A 19,175-nucleotide genomic window follows, 5' to 3' on the forward strand; every position below is an offset into this window, starting at 1 on the left:
TTGGAAAATACGCCATAAATCCTTCTACCATGCAATATCTGCACTGAACAACATTAATTTGGTGTTATGCAAAATTAATTGTTAATGCCATGTAAACCTTTATATAATTAAATTTTAGCACAAATTACTATTAGTTAATTGATATATTGTCTATCATAAGTTCATGACTCAAAGGCTTATACTAAGGATTATTTCAAACATCATGAATTCCTAATGGAAAATGGTTACATTCCAACCCCTCTAAACTCTTTTATCTAGTTTGAGCACAAACTTCTGAATTACACTGAAGAAAGTATCTTCGTGTGCAGTGTTTAAGCAAGAATAAATGTAATAACTTTCTACAACGCATGACGAGCAATCATATAATAGGAATGACAACACTAAGCTAAGGAGAGATTGATTCAGTGCTTCTTGGTCGGAAACAGCTATTGTATTGTGTTATGACCAGGCTTTGACCTAGGGACACAGAGTAACCAGTATGAGGTTTAGAGTACACGGACTATAATGACGTCATGATCCGTGTGCAGTCACCCGACTACAACAGCACAGGTGGGTCCGTAATGTGCAGTACCGTTGTGTGTAGGCCTATTGCTGCTTGGCTGCGGTACGTGTAACAGGTTTCGGCGTAGGGACATCTAATTGAAGGTTACAAATCACGTTAATACTTTAATGGTAGACATTTATTGTCTACACTAGGATTGTACTGTATATACAGTATCTGTACAGGGTGAAATATATTTTGTGCCGTACTGTGACGGACTGTTTACGTGTTGAGACACGAAGTATCGGCGCTCTTCATCTCCCACTCCACTCGACCAACAGAACACTATCGTCCGTGCGTTCTGAACTACATGCGTTTTTATTTTTTCCCAAGACCGAAGCCTGGTTATGACTTCACATCAATGACATATTATTTTTTAGAGAAAATCCTCTATCATAGGAACATTTCTCAACTATAGACACACAGAAATCTTGACTTAGTATCCACATGTAAATAGTCATGTTTATCTTCTCTAGGAAAAAAGAAATAGGGGGGTTGATAAGTATCACATATCTGTTTCAGATCGCTTTACTTGTTTCTTTTCGAAACGGCTGCCGTCATGTCAATCAGTTGCTTTACGGGTCTTCTAATCTACTCCAAGTATTATGAGTGCGACCCTATAAAATCAAAGGTAAAGTAGACTGCTGTTAATTTTTAAACACATTACAATTTCTACCTTTCACAGATATCCGCTTATTAAAATTATTACAAATATCACTTAGAGTAGCTCGAAAGCCGATGTAAGGGACTTAGAATTAAGGATTATAAGAACTAGAAACAGACTAACGGATATTCCAAAGTGAGATCTACTTAACATCTCCATTGTTTTGGAACTATAATATAGGCTCATGTGATACGAAATTTCAACATTGTTACTTACGTATGACACTGAAATGTTTGCAATATCGACCCATTAATGATAAAAATTGCACATTTTTTCTGAATGCCTTTCAAATTTCAGTGATATGATTCTTGGGAGTAAGCAAAGTAATTTATATCACTTAAACAAGAACATAAACTTTTGAAAAGAAATGTACAGAATATTAAACACGCTTAACTGCATTCAGAACTGACAGAGAGCGAAATTTCCTTGTCCAGAATGGCCCCTACATATTTATGCAGAACATCGCATAGTAAAAGTATTTATATACGGGTATATTGGACTCTTTATTAACTATGGTTACATTATATGATTACGTTAGAAAACAATAGAATAATTATTTGTTGTATTTTTTTGCATCAACTACTTCTAATTGATATAAAATAATACTTTTACCACATAATGTAGTTACGATAATATTTAAACTTTAACTTGGAATCTGAATGAAGTCTTTTACGTAGTTTTATTATAACTCTACTTTTTATTGTCGAAAGTAAGAAATTTCGAAATAGGAGAAAACAGCCTTTAAGGATGGCATACTGTATGTTGTAGAAAGTATAGCACGCACAATATACTATAATCTACTATAAAAACTCAAATAATGATTAGGAAATTATTAGGTATTGGGTACAAATTATATAGCTATTTTTAAAACTAGAGGAGAAGAGCTTACAGAAGAGGCAAAAATCTTGTTTAGCAATATTTTGAAGATAATTCACATTTCAAAGTCGAAATTAGATATAAAAATATGATATAACGCAAACATAATGTAAATTTTTTGAAGTCACAATTCAACATTATTTTGTAGGTGGTAGGGTAAATATAAGAAGAAATTAAAATAAATATTTGCACAAAGATTCTCGTACATAGGGTCATTCCATGCCAACTGCATTTATTCACACTGAAAATGGGTAAATACTAGGTGGCATTGGTAACTAATTACACTCAATAATTACAATTAATAATAAATTACAATTCATAATATTAATAATAAAATAATAATAGTAATATATAATAATATTAACAAGGAACATCCTAAATTAAATGAATCACTTAATATAACATAATTAATTAAAGTAAATATAATTTGTATCTTAAACCTAAGTTAAACCCACGAGTATAGCTATATGATATATGTTCATACTTGCACAAGTACCTTTCAGCACTACACTCATTTCGCTATCAATTCACTCACTGCAATGTAACTATGAAACATTTCACTGGGACTATCCTGATTTCACTAACACTTCAAAAACATTTCACTGTTCAAATACTTTGCACTACCACTATAAAATATAAAACTTCACTGACACAAACACACTTCACTGACACAACACACTTCACAGACACAACAAACTTCTTCCCTGTTGCAACACTTCAAATAACAAAACATCAATTACACCCTTATTATTCCGTAGAATTGTACTTACTATATTAACCTCAAATTCACTATAATTCACAATCTTTCACTATGAATCTATCTCATTTCTCTGCCACTATAACTCTCAGAACTTACTTTAACCTCACTGCGCTTTCACTACAACATACTGCACACCCAATATAATCACTGGAGATTCACTATGTTTCTCTGCTTACTCAGTATACTTGTAAAACCACAAAATTGTGTACATAATAAATTACCATCTATTAGTAAAGTCCTTAAGCCTTTTTTTATTGTGTCAACGCTACGAAATTAGCTCATTTTTGTTCAAAGAGCTAGTTTACATTCAATAACTTACAAACCCGGCAAGAAAAGCAATACTTGCAACTAGTTTAGGAACCAGGGCTGTCCAAAACTTCTAACATCTATACTGTTTCGACTAATAAATAATATAAGTTTAACATCAACTATGTCATCAATAATGTAATTTATTTTTATGCAATTTATCACTGTGATTGGTTACAGAAAACTAACTTGTTCTTAACACTGCTTATTACGTATATTGCAATAGAGAAGTTATTTTCGAAAATTTTCGAAAATGTTTAATTTTAGGAATTTATTTTTCTTATATGAATATGAAATCCAATTTTACTTTCCAGTACAATGAAATCGACACACATACGCACGCACGCACATACGCACACGTGTTACATGGAAAAAAGCTATCCTAATACAGATAAGCAAACATGGAGATAAATACATACAATTGGGAAAAAAGAAATATATAAAAATGATATTTTCAGTTGTTTGAGGACCGAATAAACAATGTCATATATCACTTTGTTTGCAGTATAATTTAAGATTTGCCAACTATTGTGTTTTCATTTTTGTAAGAAACGCCATTAATTTTTATCTCTAGGCAGTTAAGTAGCGTACCTACTTCCCGTTGTCAATAGCAAACAATATTTCATAGATAAAATCAACTTAATTCCTTAATAACATCATAAGAACGTACATACTTACTATAGTAGAGTCCACACCTGTGGAGTAACGGTCAGCGCGTCTGGCTGTGAAACCAGGTGGCCCGGGTTCGAATCCCGGTTGGGGCAAGTTACCTGGTTGAGATTTTTTCCGGGGTTTTCCCTCAACCCAATACGAGCAAATGCTGGGTAACTTTCGGTGCTGGACCCCGGACTCATTTCACCGGCATTATCACCTTCATATCATTCAGATGCTAAATAACCTCGATGTTGATACAGCGTCGTAAAATAACCCAATAAAATAAAAAAAATACTATAGTAGAAAAATATAGTAGGGTTAAGTTGCCTAATTCCGTGATACTTCTAATTCCTTCATACGTTTTTTTTCACTGAATGTCACGGAATTGAGTATCTTGCAAGGAAGTTCACCGATGTCTCAAAAGTAGGTGAAATATGCACTCTTTCGAGAAAGGTGTCTGGCGCTATGGTCGAACGGCAAAGCTTTGACTGACATTGAATTTTAGAAAAGTATCACGGAATTAGGGGTATCACGGAAATAGGCAAATTTACTCTACATATTCTCATATTCGACAAGATTTCTACTTGAGAATTTATAATAATTTCTTATTACCAGATGATATCACGACCAGACCAGATACTTCCATACTACGTGATGGACATAGCGTCCTCTGTGCCAGGCTTACCGGGACTTTTTGTAGCGGGAATATTCAGCGCTTCCCTCAGGTAAGTGGTTCAAAACGAATACTATAATTGCATACTTTTATCAGGGAATATGATACCGAAGTTTGACAGGTAATCGGGATCGATTCTTATCACCGACTACAGCAGAGCTGCTCAAATGGTGCACTCTGCCAATGTGCCAATGTACACTGCACAGTGCTCTCACGGAACCTCCATTGAAACACGGTGGATGTAAAGTTGTTACTGTGGCAGCGTGTAGCCTTATTTTGAAACTATCTTTTGAATTGGGTTATCCTATTCCAAAAATTTTGAAAATGAAAAATGCCCGCAACCACTGTTACAGAACCCTAATTAGGTTACAAATTTTCCTCTTTTTGGTTGGCGTAACTAGTGACATCAATAGCTAAACGTGAGCTGCAGGGTAAAAACTATCTCATAACAGACATCGCAGACAAAATCAACGCCTTCGAAATGAAGATTCTTCTGTGGAAAAGCCACCTTTCAAAAATCCTGCATACTGCTCGTATTTAGATAAGTAAACAGAATTAAATTTATTCACATCCATTGCATACCAATTCTGCGCACTAGGAAAAGGAATAGTTGCTTCACTTAAAAGAGAATTCTCATTTTTCTCCTCAATTCTCTTCTATCACAGTAAAAGCACTTAAGAAAACATTTGGAGAATTTACACATTTACGAAACTTGGTGGCTAATACTTATCTATGCTTGCAGTATGATGCTATCTCCCTAAAGGTCAAAAGTTCTTCTCCGTATGTCGGAAAGTGCCGCCGCTGTTCCTGATGAATAAATTCTTACATATCAGAGTCTTGCCCACAGTCAAACGTCGAGCTTCACCCTTTCTACGCAGTGATTGCGTAAAAGGAGATATTGTACTACATGTTTTTAAAAACTATTTAATGATCATGAGGAAAGAAATTAATCTAATCTTCAGACAAAAAAACCATGACATTTTATGGTGAGCTACTTTGCAGAGAGGTTTGTTATCTCTCGACGGTGCCAGTTTCTGGTTTTTGATGCGAAGAATGCGCTGAGACCCATTTCAACGGCTTCCAAGTAATAAAAATTTCTTCCGCGCAGGAAATGTGCCATGGGTCCAAACGGATGGCAATCTCAAAGCGCATGAACAGAGCTATATGCCAAGTGCTGTAGCAGTTCGACTCCTCCCAATTTCTAAATTTTTTCCATGGTTTTTCGAGAGTTGCCATGATGTAGGCCTACCCATTTTTCATCACATCAATTAATTCCCGTGATAAATGTAACATCTGCGGGATTATCGATAAGTAGATATTAGATATTCATCCTGGGCTGAGTATGTTCAGATTTGAAATCACAAGTCACAGATCTATAACTTGTGTATGATTTTCTAAGCATCTTAAATGTGGCGATGTACTGTAACTTTTGAAACATCAAGTTCTTCTGACAACCTATGAATACCACAGCATCTTGCAAATTTCATTTCCCAACTAAAGAAAATCATTAAAATCGTACAAAACACCGAACTTAAAAAAATCGACATTACTTATTAGCAGGGAAAGGATTTATATGTAAATACATATTTACTTATAAAGCTAATATAATTTATATTTTGCATTATCTTTATGTTTCACAATGTGTAGGGTTGAAAAATCCTACTTTTATTTTCCATATTTTTCCATATTTTAGAGTTTAGTACATATTTTCGTTAATTTCCATATATTTTCCATATTTCATATAAAACAGTCCATATTATATTAGGTTTAACAATAAAACAAAACAAAATTCCATTAACTTTTAAAAATACATTTCAACAATAGAGATTTAAACACATGTTCAGTAATCCCTTTAACATCAGAGTTATTTGAAAATTAGCAGTCCTATCAACAATGGGAAAGTAAGTTACAAAACTGTATTAATTTAATTTAAAATTTTTAACAGACTTCAGTTGTGCAGCTCAACAGTTAAATGCCAGTCAGAGTACACATAGGTTCAGTTTTGTAAATCATACTATAAAGACGGTAAATATGCCAAAAGTACGTCATTCAGTCAATTTAAAATCAAAACTAACAAGTTACATTTCAGAATTTAAAGAAGATGGTTTATCAACTGACAATAAAATATTATTTTGTAATTTGTGTCAGTGTGCAGTATCATCTACACAAAAGTTCCTGGTGCAACAACACATTACAACTAGTAAACATCAGGCCAACAAACAACTAAATTCCAAGCAGAGACAATTGTTTTTAACACAACCAACAACATCGAATGTAAGATCTGAGTTTAACATCGACCTGTGCCGTTCTCTCATCTCTGCTGATATTCCTCTCTACAAACTAAAGAATAAGGTCTTCAGGGAATTCCTTGAAAAAAATACTCAACATACAATCCCGGATGAGTCAACACTTAGGAAGACGTATGCTCCATCCATCTACGATGAGACAATACAGAAGATAAGAGATGAAATTAAAGATAGTTCAATTTGGGTTTCCATTGATGAGACTCCCGACAAAGAAGGTAGACTTGTTGGTAATGTAGTTATCGGTTTGTTAAGTGAACAATATTCTGAACGAATTCTTTTACATTATGATGTTCTAGAAAAGTGCAATAACAAAACTATAGTTAAACTGTTCAAGGAAGCTATGGGTATCCTCTGGCCAAAGGGTATTATGTACGATAATGTGTTATTCTTTATTAGCGATGCTGCCCCTTATATGGTCAAAGCTGGACAAGCATTATCTGTTGTATATCCTAAATTGACTCATTTTACTTGTGTGGCGCATGCATTTCATCGTGTGGCAGAAGTGGTCAGAGACAATTTCCCTAAAGTAGATTTGTTGATTTCATCAGTGAAAAAAGTATTTCTCAAAGCTCCCAGTAGAGTTAACGTGTTGAAAGAAATGTACCCTGAAATTCCATTGCCACCAAAGCCAATTTTAATTAGATGGGGTACATGGCTAGAAGCAGTTGAATATTATGCCGAACATATAGACTCTATTAACAATGTTCTCCTTGCATTGGTGCGAAAACAGTTACCTGTGACATAAGTGTGAAGAATGACTTAGCTCACATTCAGCATACATTTTCATGCATCATAAAAACGCTCAAAAGTCTCCAAAATAGGCACCTTTCACTATCTGAAAGTTTTGAAATTATAAATAGTACTGTGGAACAACTGAATCGTGGTAGAGGTAAAGTTGCAGATGCAGTAAGAGCTAAGGTGGACACTGTACTTTCAAAAAACCCTGGATATGAAGAACTACAAAAGGTTGTTGCTGTGATGAGTGGTGAATCAACAGTGAAGATTAACTTGGACTTATCCCCAGCAGACATTGTGAAATTGAATTATGTACCAGTTACTTCTTGTGACGTCGAACGCTCTTTTAGTCAGTATAAATCTATCCTCAGAGACAATAGAAGAAGATTCACTTTTCAGCACTTGAAAGAAATGTTTGTAACCTATTGTTATGGTAACAGACAATAAAAATTGTGTTTTGTTGAAACTACATTGGAAGATAAGGTACGTCCATTATATTTTTTGTTTAGTTTGATTAAAATGTACCAATATTTAACGTACATAGTCATTTTTTTATAATTTTAAGTCCATATTTAATTCCATATTTTGGTAAAAATCCATATTTAATTCCATATTTTGGTAAAAATAACTACATATATATTTACATATTTCATATATTTTTAGTCCATATAAATCCGTTCCCTGCTTATTAGTATAGGCCAGCATTTAGTAACCGAGTGAAGAAAACAGGTTAGCTATGCTATGGGGTATAGATGATGGGACATTGATACAGCACGCCCAGTACAGTCAGCGCAGGTGACAATAGAAAATGAGTGCCGATGGTAACAGGATTAGGTGTCGATATAGTCTGATTGAAAGTGTTTGTTGCTGGTCTGTATAAGAAATTGATTGACTATAAAAATTAGTAAAGGCATGCATTTTCTATTAGTGGAAGAGAGTTATGCCGATACACATATAAATGTATGACATTTTATGTATGCATCAGTAATTGTGAAACTGAAAGAAAGTTCTCTGAGTACAAGCATTGCACATCCGAAAGAAGGAGATGAAATTTTAAAATGTCATATTCATTGTGGGCTTAATGGATTTAAAGCGGGTTGCTCCATATCACAGTCGTAAAGTTTATTGCTGTTAATGTTTGAAAAGGTGTTATAGTTTTTTATTGTTGCGAAAGTGCTGCAATGTTTTTTTTTTTCATCAAAAGTTATAATTTACTATATTGTCCTATTTATTTTTTTAATTATAAATTATATATTTTCCTGTCCACACCTGTGGAGTAACGGTCAGCGCGCCTGGCCGCGGAACCAGGTGGCCCGGATTCGAATCCCGGTCGGGGCAAGTTACCTGGTTGAGGTTTTTTCCGGGGTTTTCCCTCAACCCAACACGAGCAAATGCTGGGTAACTTTCGGTGCTGGACCCCGGACTCATTTTACCGGCATTATCACCTTCATTTCATTCAGACGCTAAATAACCTGGATGTTGATACAGCGTCGTAAAATAACCCAAGAAAATAAACAATATATATATTTTCCTTGTAATATAAACAATCATGATTTGCATATATGAATACACCAACTTTTTCGTGAGTTGATGTAGCCTATAAGTTTATGCATGCCCGGTAGCAGAAGTTGGATCCTGCCACGTCGTTCGTAACTCAAAACAGTGGAGAACGTATGTGTTCACTGAACTTGCAATCCATTATGACCACACACTGGGCCCTACTTATCAGACGACGTAATATAATTCAAAGTTATTACGTTGTATATTGACAGAATATAATTTAATATACAGTAGAGTATCGAATATCTGAAACAATTGTGGACGGGATTTGTTCGGATAACTGATCATTTACAAAAACAAAAAAATTGTACCCTTGTCATAGGAGCAGTATGAAACAAAGAAACACAGATATTAAACACAAAACTGTACATACAGTATATATTTTGTATCAGACGTCTTACAAATAACACAGGACACTAATTAGTTTGACAAGTTCTGAACGGCCATTAAAGTAGATCTACAGTTCAGGAAAAGAAGTCCAAACTTTCTTTTTTTTTTTTTTGCTTCAGAGCTGAGACACTTTTTTTTTTTTTTTTGACCGCTAAATCTCGCAAACAGCGCTAGCGGAACTTCTACATGTCGCGCGCGCAAATTCAAATTTGCCGACTGGAACGCTTTCTGTTAACCGATGTTTCGGTTGGTCGGTATTCGGATAATCCATGCTCTACTGTATTGAGAAATAGGAATACGAATAATACGAACATATTATATGACCACAATTATCCCATTGGAATAATATTTAATGCGTTTTATGTAAATTACAGTTTTACAACCTTACAAAAATAAAATCAAAACAAATTATAGTGGGCAGCTACTTTAAATGATTATACAATCAGTTCTCTGGGCATCCTGAATCAGCACCGATTTATAGTGTCCTTATCTGGTGTCACAGAAAACTATTTTCCACTAACTGTCATATTTATTCATGATAAGCACTAATTGAATAGCCGCCCAGAACAAGGTTGTAACTCTAACTTCTCATATGTTCACTTTTTCCTGAACAGGTCTAATGGTTGTTAATAATTCGCTATGTGTAATGCTTTTACTCGTATTAAAATCAACACATACGTCTGATTGTCAACCTTGCTGTAAAAAATTAAAAGTGTATACAGTACAATGTTTTTTTTTTCTTTTCATTTTTAAGAACTTCGTATTTCATGGTTACAACCTTGTTCTGAGCGACTATTCAATTATTAAACTAAATTATGCGATCTTACATGAAAGATCATTCCAACAGCACGATATCCAGTAATCTGAACTCTCTGGGCGCCACGCTGTTCGAGGACTTCGTAAGGCCATGCTTTAAGCAGAAGATCAGCGACCACAGAGCCAACGTTATGATCAAGTGCGTGGTCATCGTAATAGGAGGAATTTGCCTGGCATTTGTAATGGTGGTTGACAAGCTAGGAGCCGTGTTGCAGGTAAGTACGGAAAAGAACCCTCTCATACTGCCACATATTTTACACACAGACTAATTTCAACGTCTTTATCGTCGTTATTTCATGGCAATCAAGACAATGAACATTGCAATATTCGACTTTGTCACAAGTGTACTATTGGCGGTTTCTGGTATCGTTGGAGATTTGCGCAAAAACAGTGGTGCCATCACCTATATTTTTATACCTACTTTAGCCTAACGGTCTTACTAATAAAAACTGTATATACAGACGTTTAACTGTTTTATACTTATACAATGAGTAGCTCGTTTATACGTCGTGTGTAAATCCCTTACTGATAATCACTACATATGTCGTGTATAACAGTATAACTGTTACACAACTACGTCATAGTTTCGTCATTACTTCGTTACGAAAGGTAATAGAATATCTGAGGTTCTCTATTGCATCCAGTAGAGCGCTCTAGTGTGGCGTGTTAAGTATCGATAGTACAACTGGCTCTAATCGATGACCATACTATATTTTGGTCAAAGAGTACAAGCTACAGTAATATTATTTTGTTCTCTTTGGTATGTTCTTCTGTGGTTACAAGGCAACCATCACCATAAAATGGCAGTCGATACGAACAGCTGTTAGAGGGGCGAACATTTTTTCTCTATATACTACGCTTAAACAAGGGGTTTCCTGTATATAACTACTGCAAAGCAATTCTCATTGTATAGTTACAGCCTGTTTATACATCCATTGCTTATGCATGCTTTATTAGTAAAGTTTTCTGTCTCAACTCTGCATAAGTCTCGTATAAAACTGTACACGGTTTATTAGTAAGTGAATAGAGATTAAGAGTGCTATTCATATACATTTCGCAGCACGCGCTACGAGCGTACTAAGCTAGCCCCGGCTATCCACTGGTTACTAGTACAGAATTCAAATCATATCCTATCGCTAACACTGGTTAATGAATACGAAAAACGCTGATAATCCACCGGAAGACCGCGCTAAAAATGTCTATGAATACGGCCCTTAAATTTTACTTCTCCCAATAGAATTTCAACTAATTTTTTCTGAGCGAATTTTCGTTTAAATCTCCACACGAGAGCGATGTAAGAGTTTTCATTTAGTACAGCGAGATGTCAAAATTTCTCTCCCACCCAAAAGACGATCTTGATTTTCACAAGTGTCTCGTGCGCGCGCATCTAGCGTAGATATTTCGTTAGCTGAAGCGTTAAGTTTTGTATTCCAATAGCTGGCTGAAACAGATCTGTGAAAATTTGCGACGACAAGTGAGTACAGTTATTGCTATCTGCACTCTGTATATAAAGTCGACAATGACTCTGCTAATGGATTTTCAACATTATTTCACTATTAAATTTTCTGTTAAAATCGTTCAGTTTCCATTCAGCAGAAGAAAAGTTGGAAATTAAAAATTTAGGACAACCCACTCCAAATCTAAACATAGAGCAAATTACAAAAATGAACATGGCAAAAGAGAGTTTAGACAATAGCAATGAATTTAGTGGAAAAATACTTTCTTATAAATATTTCCAATTTCTAGCAAAAAACTATATATATATATATATATATATATATATATATATATATATCACTAGTTCCTCATAACAAACAATATAAAATGGACTTCCTTTCCAATAAGTCTAAGTATTTCAAGGAAAAGGTTTAATATGAATACTAGGGTGGTCCATTTTATAATGGTAAAAATTCAAGTTTAAGATAGAACTAATGCACCTCCTTATTCTTTTCCATTTGATAAAAGAAGTAATTTGTCAAAATTTCATGCCCGTATTTTACTTAGAAGGCAGTGCTCAAAGCTACTAAAATTAGAGATAAGCAAATATCTTTTGCAGGTTTTTAAGAAAAGAAGAAAAATTACTTTTGGTACATGTATTTATATTTAAACAATTTACCATGCATACAAACCTAAAGATTTTGAGAAAGAGGCAATCTAAATCTAATCAGGTAACCCGCCACTGATAGAGTTGTAGGGGAGCTGGACGGCAGAGAGGTGGTGAAGCAAAGACAGTTTACTGCGCTACCCCTGCGACGTCACTATTGCTAGTGATCTCGATGACATTTTTGCCGATCTCTGCCTTTGAGAATGAAAGTTATTCTGTATTCAAAAACGTTAAAGGAGGTAAGAGCTTAATATTTTATTCCGTGTATTTCAAAACAAACAATTCTCTATCAGAATTAAAATTTTTAATAATTTTTATATATATTTTACAATCACAATTCTGCAAGCAATTACTATAAATCTGTTAATAATATATTCCATTGTTACGACAATAACAATTCTGTAACCAGAATTGTTAAGTAAAGTTATTGTTAAAAACATTTCCATATTTTCGATAGTGACAATCCTGCATTCAAGAATGATAAAACTGCTAATAATTTGTCCATCATTTGACAGTGAAAATTCTATAATCAAAGGTTTCGAGACTCACAATAACCTACTCCATATTTTTGACACTGAGAATTCTGTACTCAAAGACGTTAAAATTTTCAATAACTTATTCCAGATCTCTGACAACGAAAATTCTGTAATCTAAAGACGTTGAAACTGTTAATTATCTATTTCATACTTTTTGCAATGCCAATTCTGCGGCCTAAGACATTACAACTGTAAATGACTCATGCAAAGATGTTAAAACTGTAAAAGATGTATTCCAAATGTTTGACAATGACAATTACGTTTCCAGTGATGTTAAATTCTTTCTATATTTTTAACGACTATTCTTAATGCAAAGGAATTTGAATTAACAAATTCACTCTGTGTATATGATGTCTAATATTCATTAAGACATATTAAGTATTGAAGAATTCCTTCAGCACATTCCAAAATGGATGAGAACATCCAATGAACAACACCACAAACTGCACCACATACAGTACGTACTCCTCTATTCAGGCTTCATAAAACGATGTCATTTTAAAAGATCCCTCCACAGTTATCTGAATTTACCTACCAAACATTTTCTTATTTGTTCCAATGTTTCAGTTGTGCTTGAGGATGCAGGGAATAACTTATGGTGCCGTGATTGGGATATTCTCAATGGGGATGTTCTATCCACGAGCAAACGCGAAAGTAAGTCTTGTGTATTATTACACTCTAGACTGATAACATCGTATAATATGTCTACGTAAAATAAATAACATGTTTGGAAAATGATTTGCATATTCATTTTAGTATGTACAATACATTGTACAGAATTCTGAAAAACTATTACCTGTCCTAATGCGGAGATATTTATCGACCTCTTCTTATTTTTCTTCTTCCGTCACGTTCTGTTCTTTTTTTTTCATTTAGAACATTTCCATTTTCCTTCATTCTATTTGTCTTTTGTTGTCTGCCATTGTCTTCTCTCCCCAATTCATACTCACGTATAACTGAATGTCTGCCAGCCTATATTCAATTATTAGAACTCTTGCTTCTTCTCGCTATCTTTCTTTCTTTCCTTCCCTCTATGTATATATCTCTTTACCGGTTTGTGTCTTATTTTGTTTCTCTATCTTTCCTTCTTATTTCTTATACAGAATGTTTAAAAAATACGGGGCATAATTTCAGGTATGTATTTCCCACATGTAGACAATCAAAATAGTTCATTACAACATGTGTCCGGAAATGCTTTATTTCCGAGTTATGGCCTTCACAACATTGAAATTCACTGGAACGTTTTTCTTTCCGCAGGTCGTTGCCGTCAAAGGAGACATTAAGAGGGCACTCTGACAGTTCATTCCGAGGCGAAGGTTACATTCAGTGTTGTGTAGGCGTTAGACTGTGCGACATGTATTCAAATCAAGAGCTGGCAGAGATACACTTCATGTACGGTAAGGCGGACGGCAATGCTGCGCTGGCTCGTCGTTTGTACCAGGAGAGGTACCCACAGCGACAATGTCCAGATCGGAAGACATTTGTACGTCTCCATTACCGTCTGTGCGAGTATGGAAAATTTAACTCTCCTGGTTTGGGAAGGGGACGACCAAGATCTACAACTCCAGAAGTACAGGAGGAGATTCTGGAGGCTGTGAACATGACTCCTTCTATCAGCACACGAAGGGTAGCGTTGCAAGTCAATGTTCCTCATACGACTGTCTGGAGACTGTTGAAAGAGTATCAATTGTATCCTTATCATTTGCAACGTGTACAGGCCCTGTCACCAGGAGATTACCCTACACGAGTTAGGTTCTGCCAGTGGTTCTTGCAGCAGTGTGGTGTAAATCCGAACTTTCCTGCCTTAATATTATTTACAGATGAAGCATAGTTCACACGAGATGGCATAACAAATTTCCACAATCAGCATGTATGGGCGTATGAAAACCCACGTGCAACTGTTCCATCTCATCACCAGGTGCGGTTCTCCCTCAACATGTGGGCCGGTATCACTGGTGATCGATTAGTTGGACCCCATGTACTTGTAAACAGACTTACGGGGCAGGCGTACACAAACTTCCTGGAAAACACCATACCTCATGTTTTAGAAGACACTCCACTGATCAATCGTCAACACATTCACTTCTTGCATGAAGGCGCTCCTGCACACTTCAGTCGTACGGCTCGCCGGTACTTGGATCGAAGGTCTCCTGATCGATGGATAGGTAGAGGTGGCCCAATTGCTTGGCCTCCACGCTCACCTGATCTGAACCCTCTCGATTTCTACTTGTGGGGCCAGTTAAAATCATTGGTTTATTCGTCTCCGGTGCCTGATTTGGAATCCCTTCGGAATCGAATTGTGGCATGTTCTGAGGACATACGCAATTCTCCTGGAGTTGGGATCGTGTTCGCAGGTCAATGAGACATCGATGTGAGGTCTGTATTCAAGCAGGAGGTGGACATTTTGAACATCTTCTGTAATGACAACGACCTGAGGAAAGAAAAACGTTCCGATGAATTTCAATGTTGTGAAGGCCATAACTCGGAAATGAAGCATTTCCGGACACATGTTGTGATGAACTATTTTGATTGTCTACATGTGGGAAATACATACCTGAAATTATGCCCCGTACTTTTTAAAAACCCTGTATATTTTCATATGTGTTTAGTTTATCTCCATCCATTCATTTTTATTCTATCATTCTTTCCTATTTTTTTCTTTCTTTTGCTCCTTTCCTACTTTCTTTCTTTCTTTCTTTCTTTCTTTCTTTCTTTCTTTCTTTCTTTCTTTCTTTCCTTCCTTCCTTCTTTCTTTCTTTCTTTCTAGATAATTATCAATGTTTCAATATAACCCGTATCGATTAATGTTGTGATAGTATTAATTATGTATTCCATTTTTTTTCTTATGTTAATATTTCTATATGTATTTCCTAGAGATAAACAAAACTAACTGCCGCTCTCGCTCGCTGTGTTCGTTGCAATTGTCTTTCGAGTCTCGTCTCGCCATTCTCGTGCGCTTCAAGTCTCGCTCATCATTCTCGAAAAAGTATTTGTTCGGCGTGGAAAGATTTCATAACTTTGAATAACATAGGTTTACAGCATTGAAATAAATAACATTATAAATGTTTAAATGAGACAAAAAGATAAAACAGAACAGTATCTTTGTTATTAAAATGATGTGGTTCTATTATATGATATTACCTATGTTTATTGGCAAATATATAAAAAAATTCTCAAATAAATTTGCATTTCTAATAAAAATAGAACATAACATTAACATCTTTTTACTTGAGATTGGACACGTGATCTCAAACATATGAAAAGAAAATTCCTAGCCTTTTAATAAGGGCCTAGTAATTAAATAAAGACTGGGGAACGGATTATTATACAATGAAAGGTAGAGATGTTACAAATAGGCTACTTGATTGTTTATATATATATAAGTTATATATATATAAACAAACAGTTACCAAATAGATACAAAGTTCAGTCAGTTATAAAGGCGAGTCACGGCTGTTTGACGTTCGGGACTTCTGGAGTGATCAATCTCGACGTCTCGAAACACTCATAAGCTGTCTTTACGTCAACGACGCGATGTATTCAACACTGTCGTGCGGGTTTTGGGCTTTGCGGGCGCTGTTAGTCTTGCTTTCTCGATCGTTGTTCATCTCTAGTATTTTCCTGTAACTGCTTTCAAATTGGTTGAGTGGAAGGAAAGGTCTGATGACTTTAACTCTGGGATGGAAAATATTTATTATTATTATTATTATTATTATTATTATTATTATTATTATTATTATTATTATTACTTTGTCACTTATATTATGAAACATTTTTAAACCTCAAATATTGTATAACAAAATGATAACTTTCAACTATTTTAATTGAAGACAATGCAAGTGATCGTCAAATGTCTGCTCAAATTGAACTATATTCGTGCAGGGCGCTCTAACAGGAAGCATCTGCAGTCTGCTGGTGATGGGTTGGCTCGTGATCGGCAGTCAGAAGGAGATAGCCGAGGGCAGAATAAAGGATGTAACCCTGCCGACATCTGTGGACGGATGTGGCTTTAACGTCACGATGCCGGAACAACCGCCGTAAGTGCAGTGAGGTCACTATAGTGATTTACGAGAATATGACAAATTTCGCAACAGAGTTCCTGGTCACAATGTTTCCTTATTAGGCTGCATTATTCTAGAAAGGAAAATGAAAATAGATCGATAACATAATCACATTTCCATAAGAATAGGCATATTTCCTATAAGTGTAAACCTAAGGTTCGACATTTTTAAAAGTTCATGACAGATCAGGATATGATAGGATGAATACTATATTGAATCCAAGAAAGAGGTACTGTGATAGTTCTTGACCAACTGAGGCTCCAATATTCGCGACTGTTCCTTGTAAACTATGATAATTTCCTTACGTGGTGCAGATTTACAGGAATGTTTCCTACACGTACTCTGTATTATATTGTATTTATTTACATTCCATGGTATCTGTACATAGCTTCACTGCTAGAATATGGAACATGTGAAACGAAAAAAAATCTTAATATTACTATAAAGTCTTAATTAAAGTCACAGTCTAATTGAAATAAATACAAAAAAGTTTTACAATATAATCTACCAGTACAACATAACGTTTTAGTACCGGTATCAATATTTCAATATTTCATACAATACAGAAATATTCATGAAGCGTTGTTGAATGTCAAGAATTCACATACAGAATAGAGGACGCAAGAAATTAGGCACTTCTTTAATTTGGCCCTAAATAATTTTACGTTTTGAGTTTCATTTTACTTCCATATAAGGCACTCCTTTTTGATAGCAGGGTAGACTTGACGATGATGGAGAATGAAAGTCATTTTTGTCGCGTATTTATGATATGAACTGTTGCATTAGTTACATTGGACAGAGAAGCGTTGGGTTGATCTCAATATTGCAGAACTCAGACTTCTGAATACGATGTGCTATTTTTCTTGTAGATCGGAGGCTTCACAATACGGGCGTGTTCTTTATATACAATGCTATTTTTCTTGCACATCGGAGGCTTCAGAATACGGGCGTGTTCTTTATATACTGTGCTATTATTTTTCTTGCACATCGGAGACTTCAGAATACGGGCGTGTTCTTTATATACTGTGCTATTTTTCTTGCACATCGGAGGCTTCAGAATACGGGCGTGTTCTTTATATACTGTGCTATTTTTCTTGCACATCGGAGACTTCACAATACGGGCGTGTTCTTTATATACTGTGCTATTTTTCTTGCACATCGGAGGCTTCAGAATACGGGCGTGTTCTTTATATACTGTGCTATTTTTCTTGCACATCGGAGACTTCAGAATACGGGCGTGTTCTTTATATACTGTGCTATTTTTCTTGCACATCGGAGGCTTCAGAATACGGGCGTGTTCTTTATATACTGTGCTATTTTTCTTGCACATCGGAGGCTTCACAATACGGGCGTGTTCTTTATATACTGTGCTATTTTTCTTGCAGATCGGAAGCTACAGAATACGGGAGTATTGTTTATATACTGTGCTATTTTTCTTGCAGATCGGTGGCTTCAGAATATGGGACTGTTCTTTATAAACTGTGCTATTTTTCTTGCAGATCGGTGGCTTCAGAATATGGGACTGTTCTTTATATACTGTGCTATTTTTCTTGCAGATCGGTGGCTTCAGAATATGGGACTGTTCTTTATATACTGTGCTATTTTTCTTGCAGATCGGTGGCTTCAGAATGCGTGAGTGGTTTTTCTATAGAGTGGCCTTTCTTGCAAAACAAAGGCTTTAGAATACGGGAGTGAGTTCTTATGGCGACTGTGATATTTTCCTTGCAGAAAAAATGCTTACGAATAAGAGAGTGTTCCTTCTATACTACGATTATTTCTTACAGAATAGAGACAACGGGATAAGGGAGTGTTTTTATCTACAGCTACTCTGAATTTTCTCTAGCAGCACACAGGTTTCAGACTACGGGATTGTTCTATCTATATTGTGAAAATTTTCTTTTCAGAACACAGAATCCATGATGCAGAATAAGGGAGTGTCATTTCTATACTGCGATATTTCTCTTACATAACGCAAGATTCAGAATAGCGGTGTGTTCTTTCCATGTTGTAATTTTACCTCTCAAAAATGAGAGTTCAGAATCCGATGACATATGTCTATACACAGTTAATTTGCTTGACGAAAGTAGGCTCCAACATATGGAGGTTTTCTTTTTCTACTCTGATCTCTCTTTTTCTTCCAATACCAAGACAGAGTCCAGTAAAAGGAAAAATATTTTTTCTTTACTGTGAATT

General features: G+C 35.3%; 1 protein-coding gene across 1 annotated transcript in view; it reads left to right on the plus strand.

Moving 5' to 3' along the window:
- The window catches only part of LOC138712078 (sodium-coupled monocarboxylate transporter 2-like), a 47,496-nt gene that overhangs the window by 24,598 nt on the left and 3,723 nt on the right, over positions 1-19,175 (plus strand). Inside the window, exons 8-12 of the mRNA XM_069843470.1 lie at positions 1,064-1,172; positions 4,417-4,526; positions 10,313-10,496; positions 13,489-13,575; positions 16,804-16,958. Coding sequence (XP_069699571.1) covers positions 1,064-1,172; positions 4,417-4,526; positions 10,313-10,496; positions 13,489-13,575; positions 16,804-16,958 — 645 coding nt within the window. The remainder of the gene's footprint in view (positions 1-1,063; positions 1,173-4,416; positions 4,527-10,312; positions 10,497-13,488; positions 13,576-16,803; positions 16,959-19,175) is intronic.

Source organism: Periplaneta americana, chromosome 13 (genome assembly GCF_040183065.1).
Source record: "Periplaneta americana isolate PAMFEO1 chromosome 13, P.americana_PAMFEO1_priV1, whole genome shotgun sequence".
Classification (NCBI taxonomy): Eukaryota; Metazoa; Arthropoda; class Insecta; order Blattodea; family Blattidae; genus Periplaneta; species Periplaneta americana.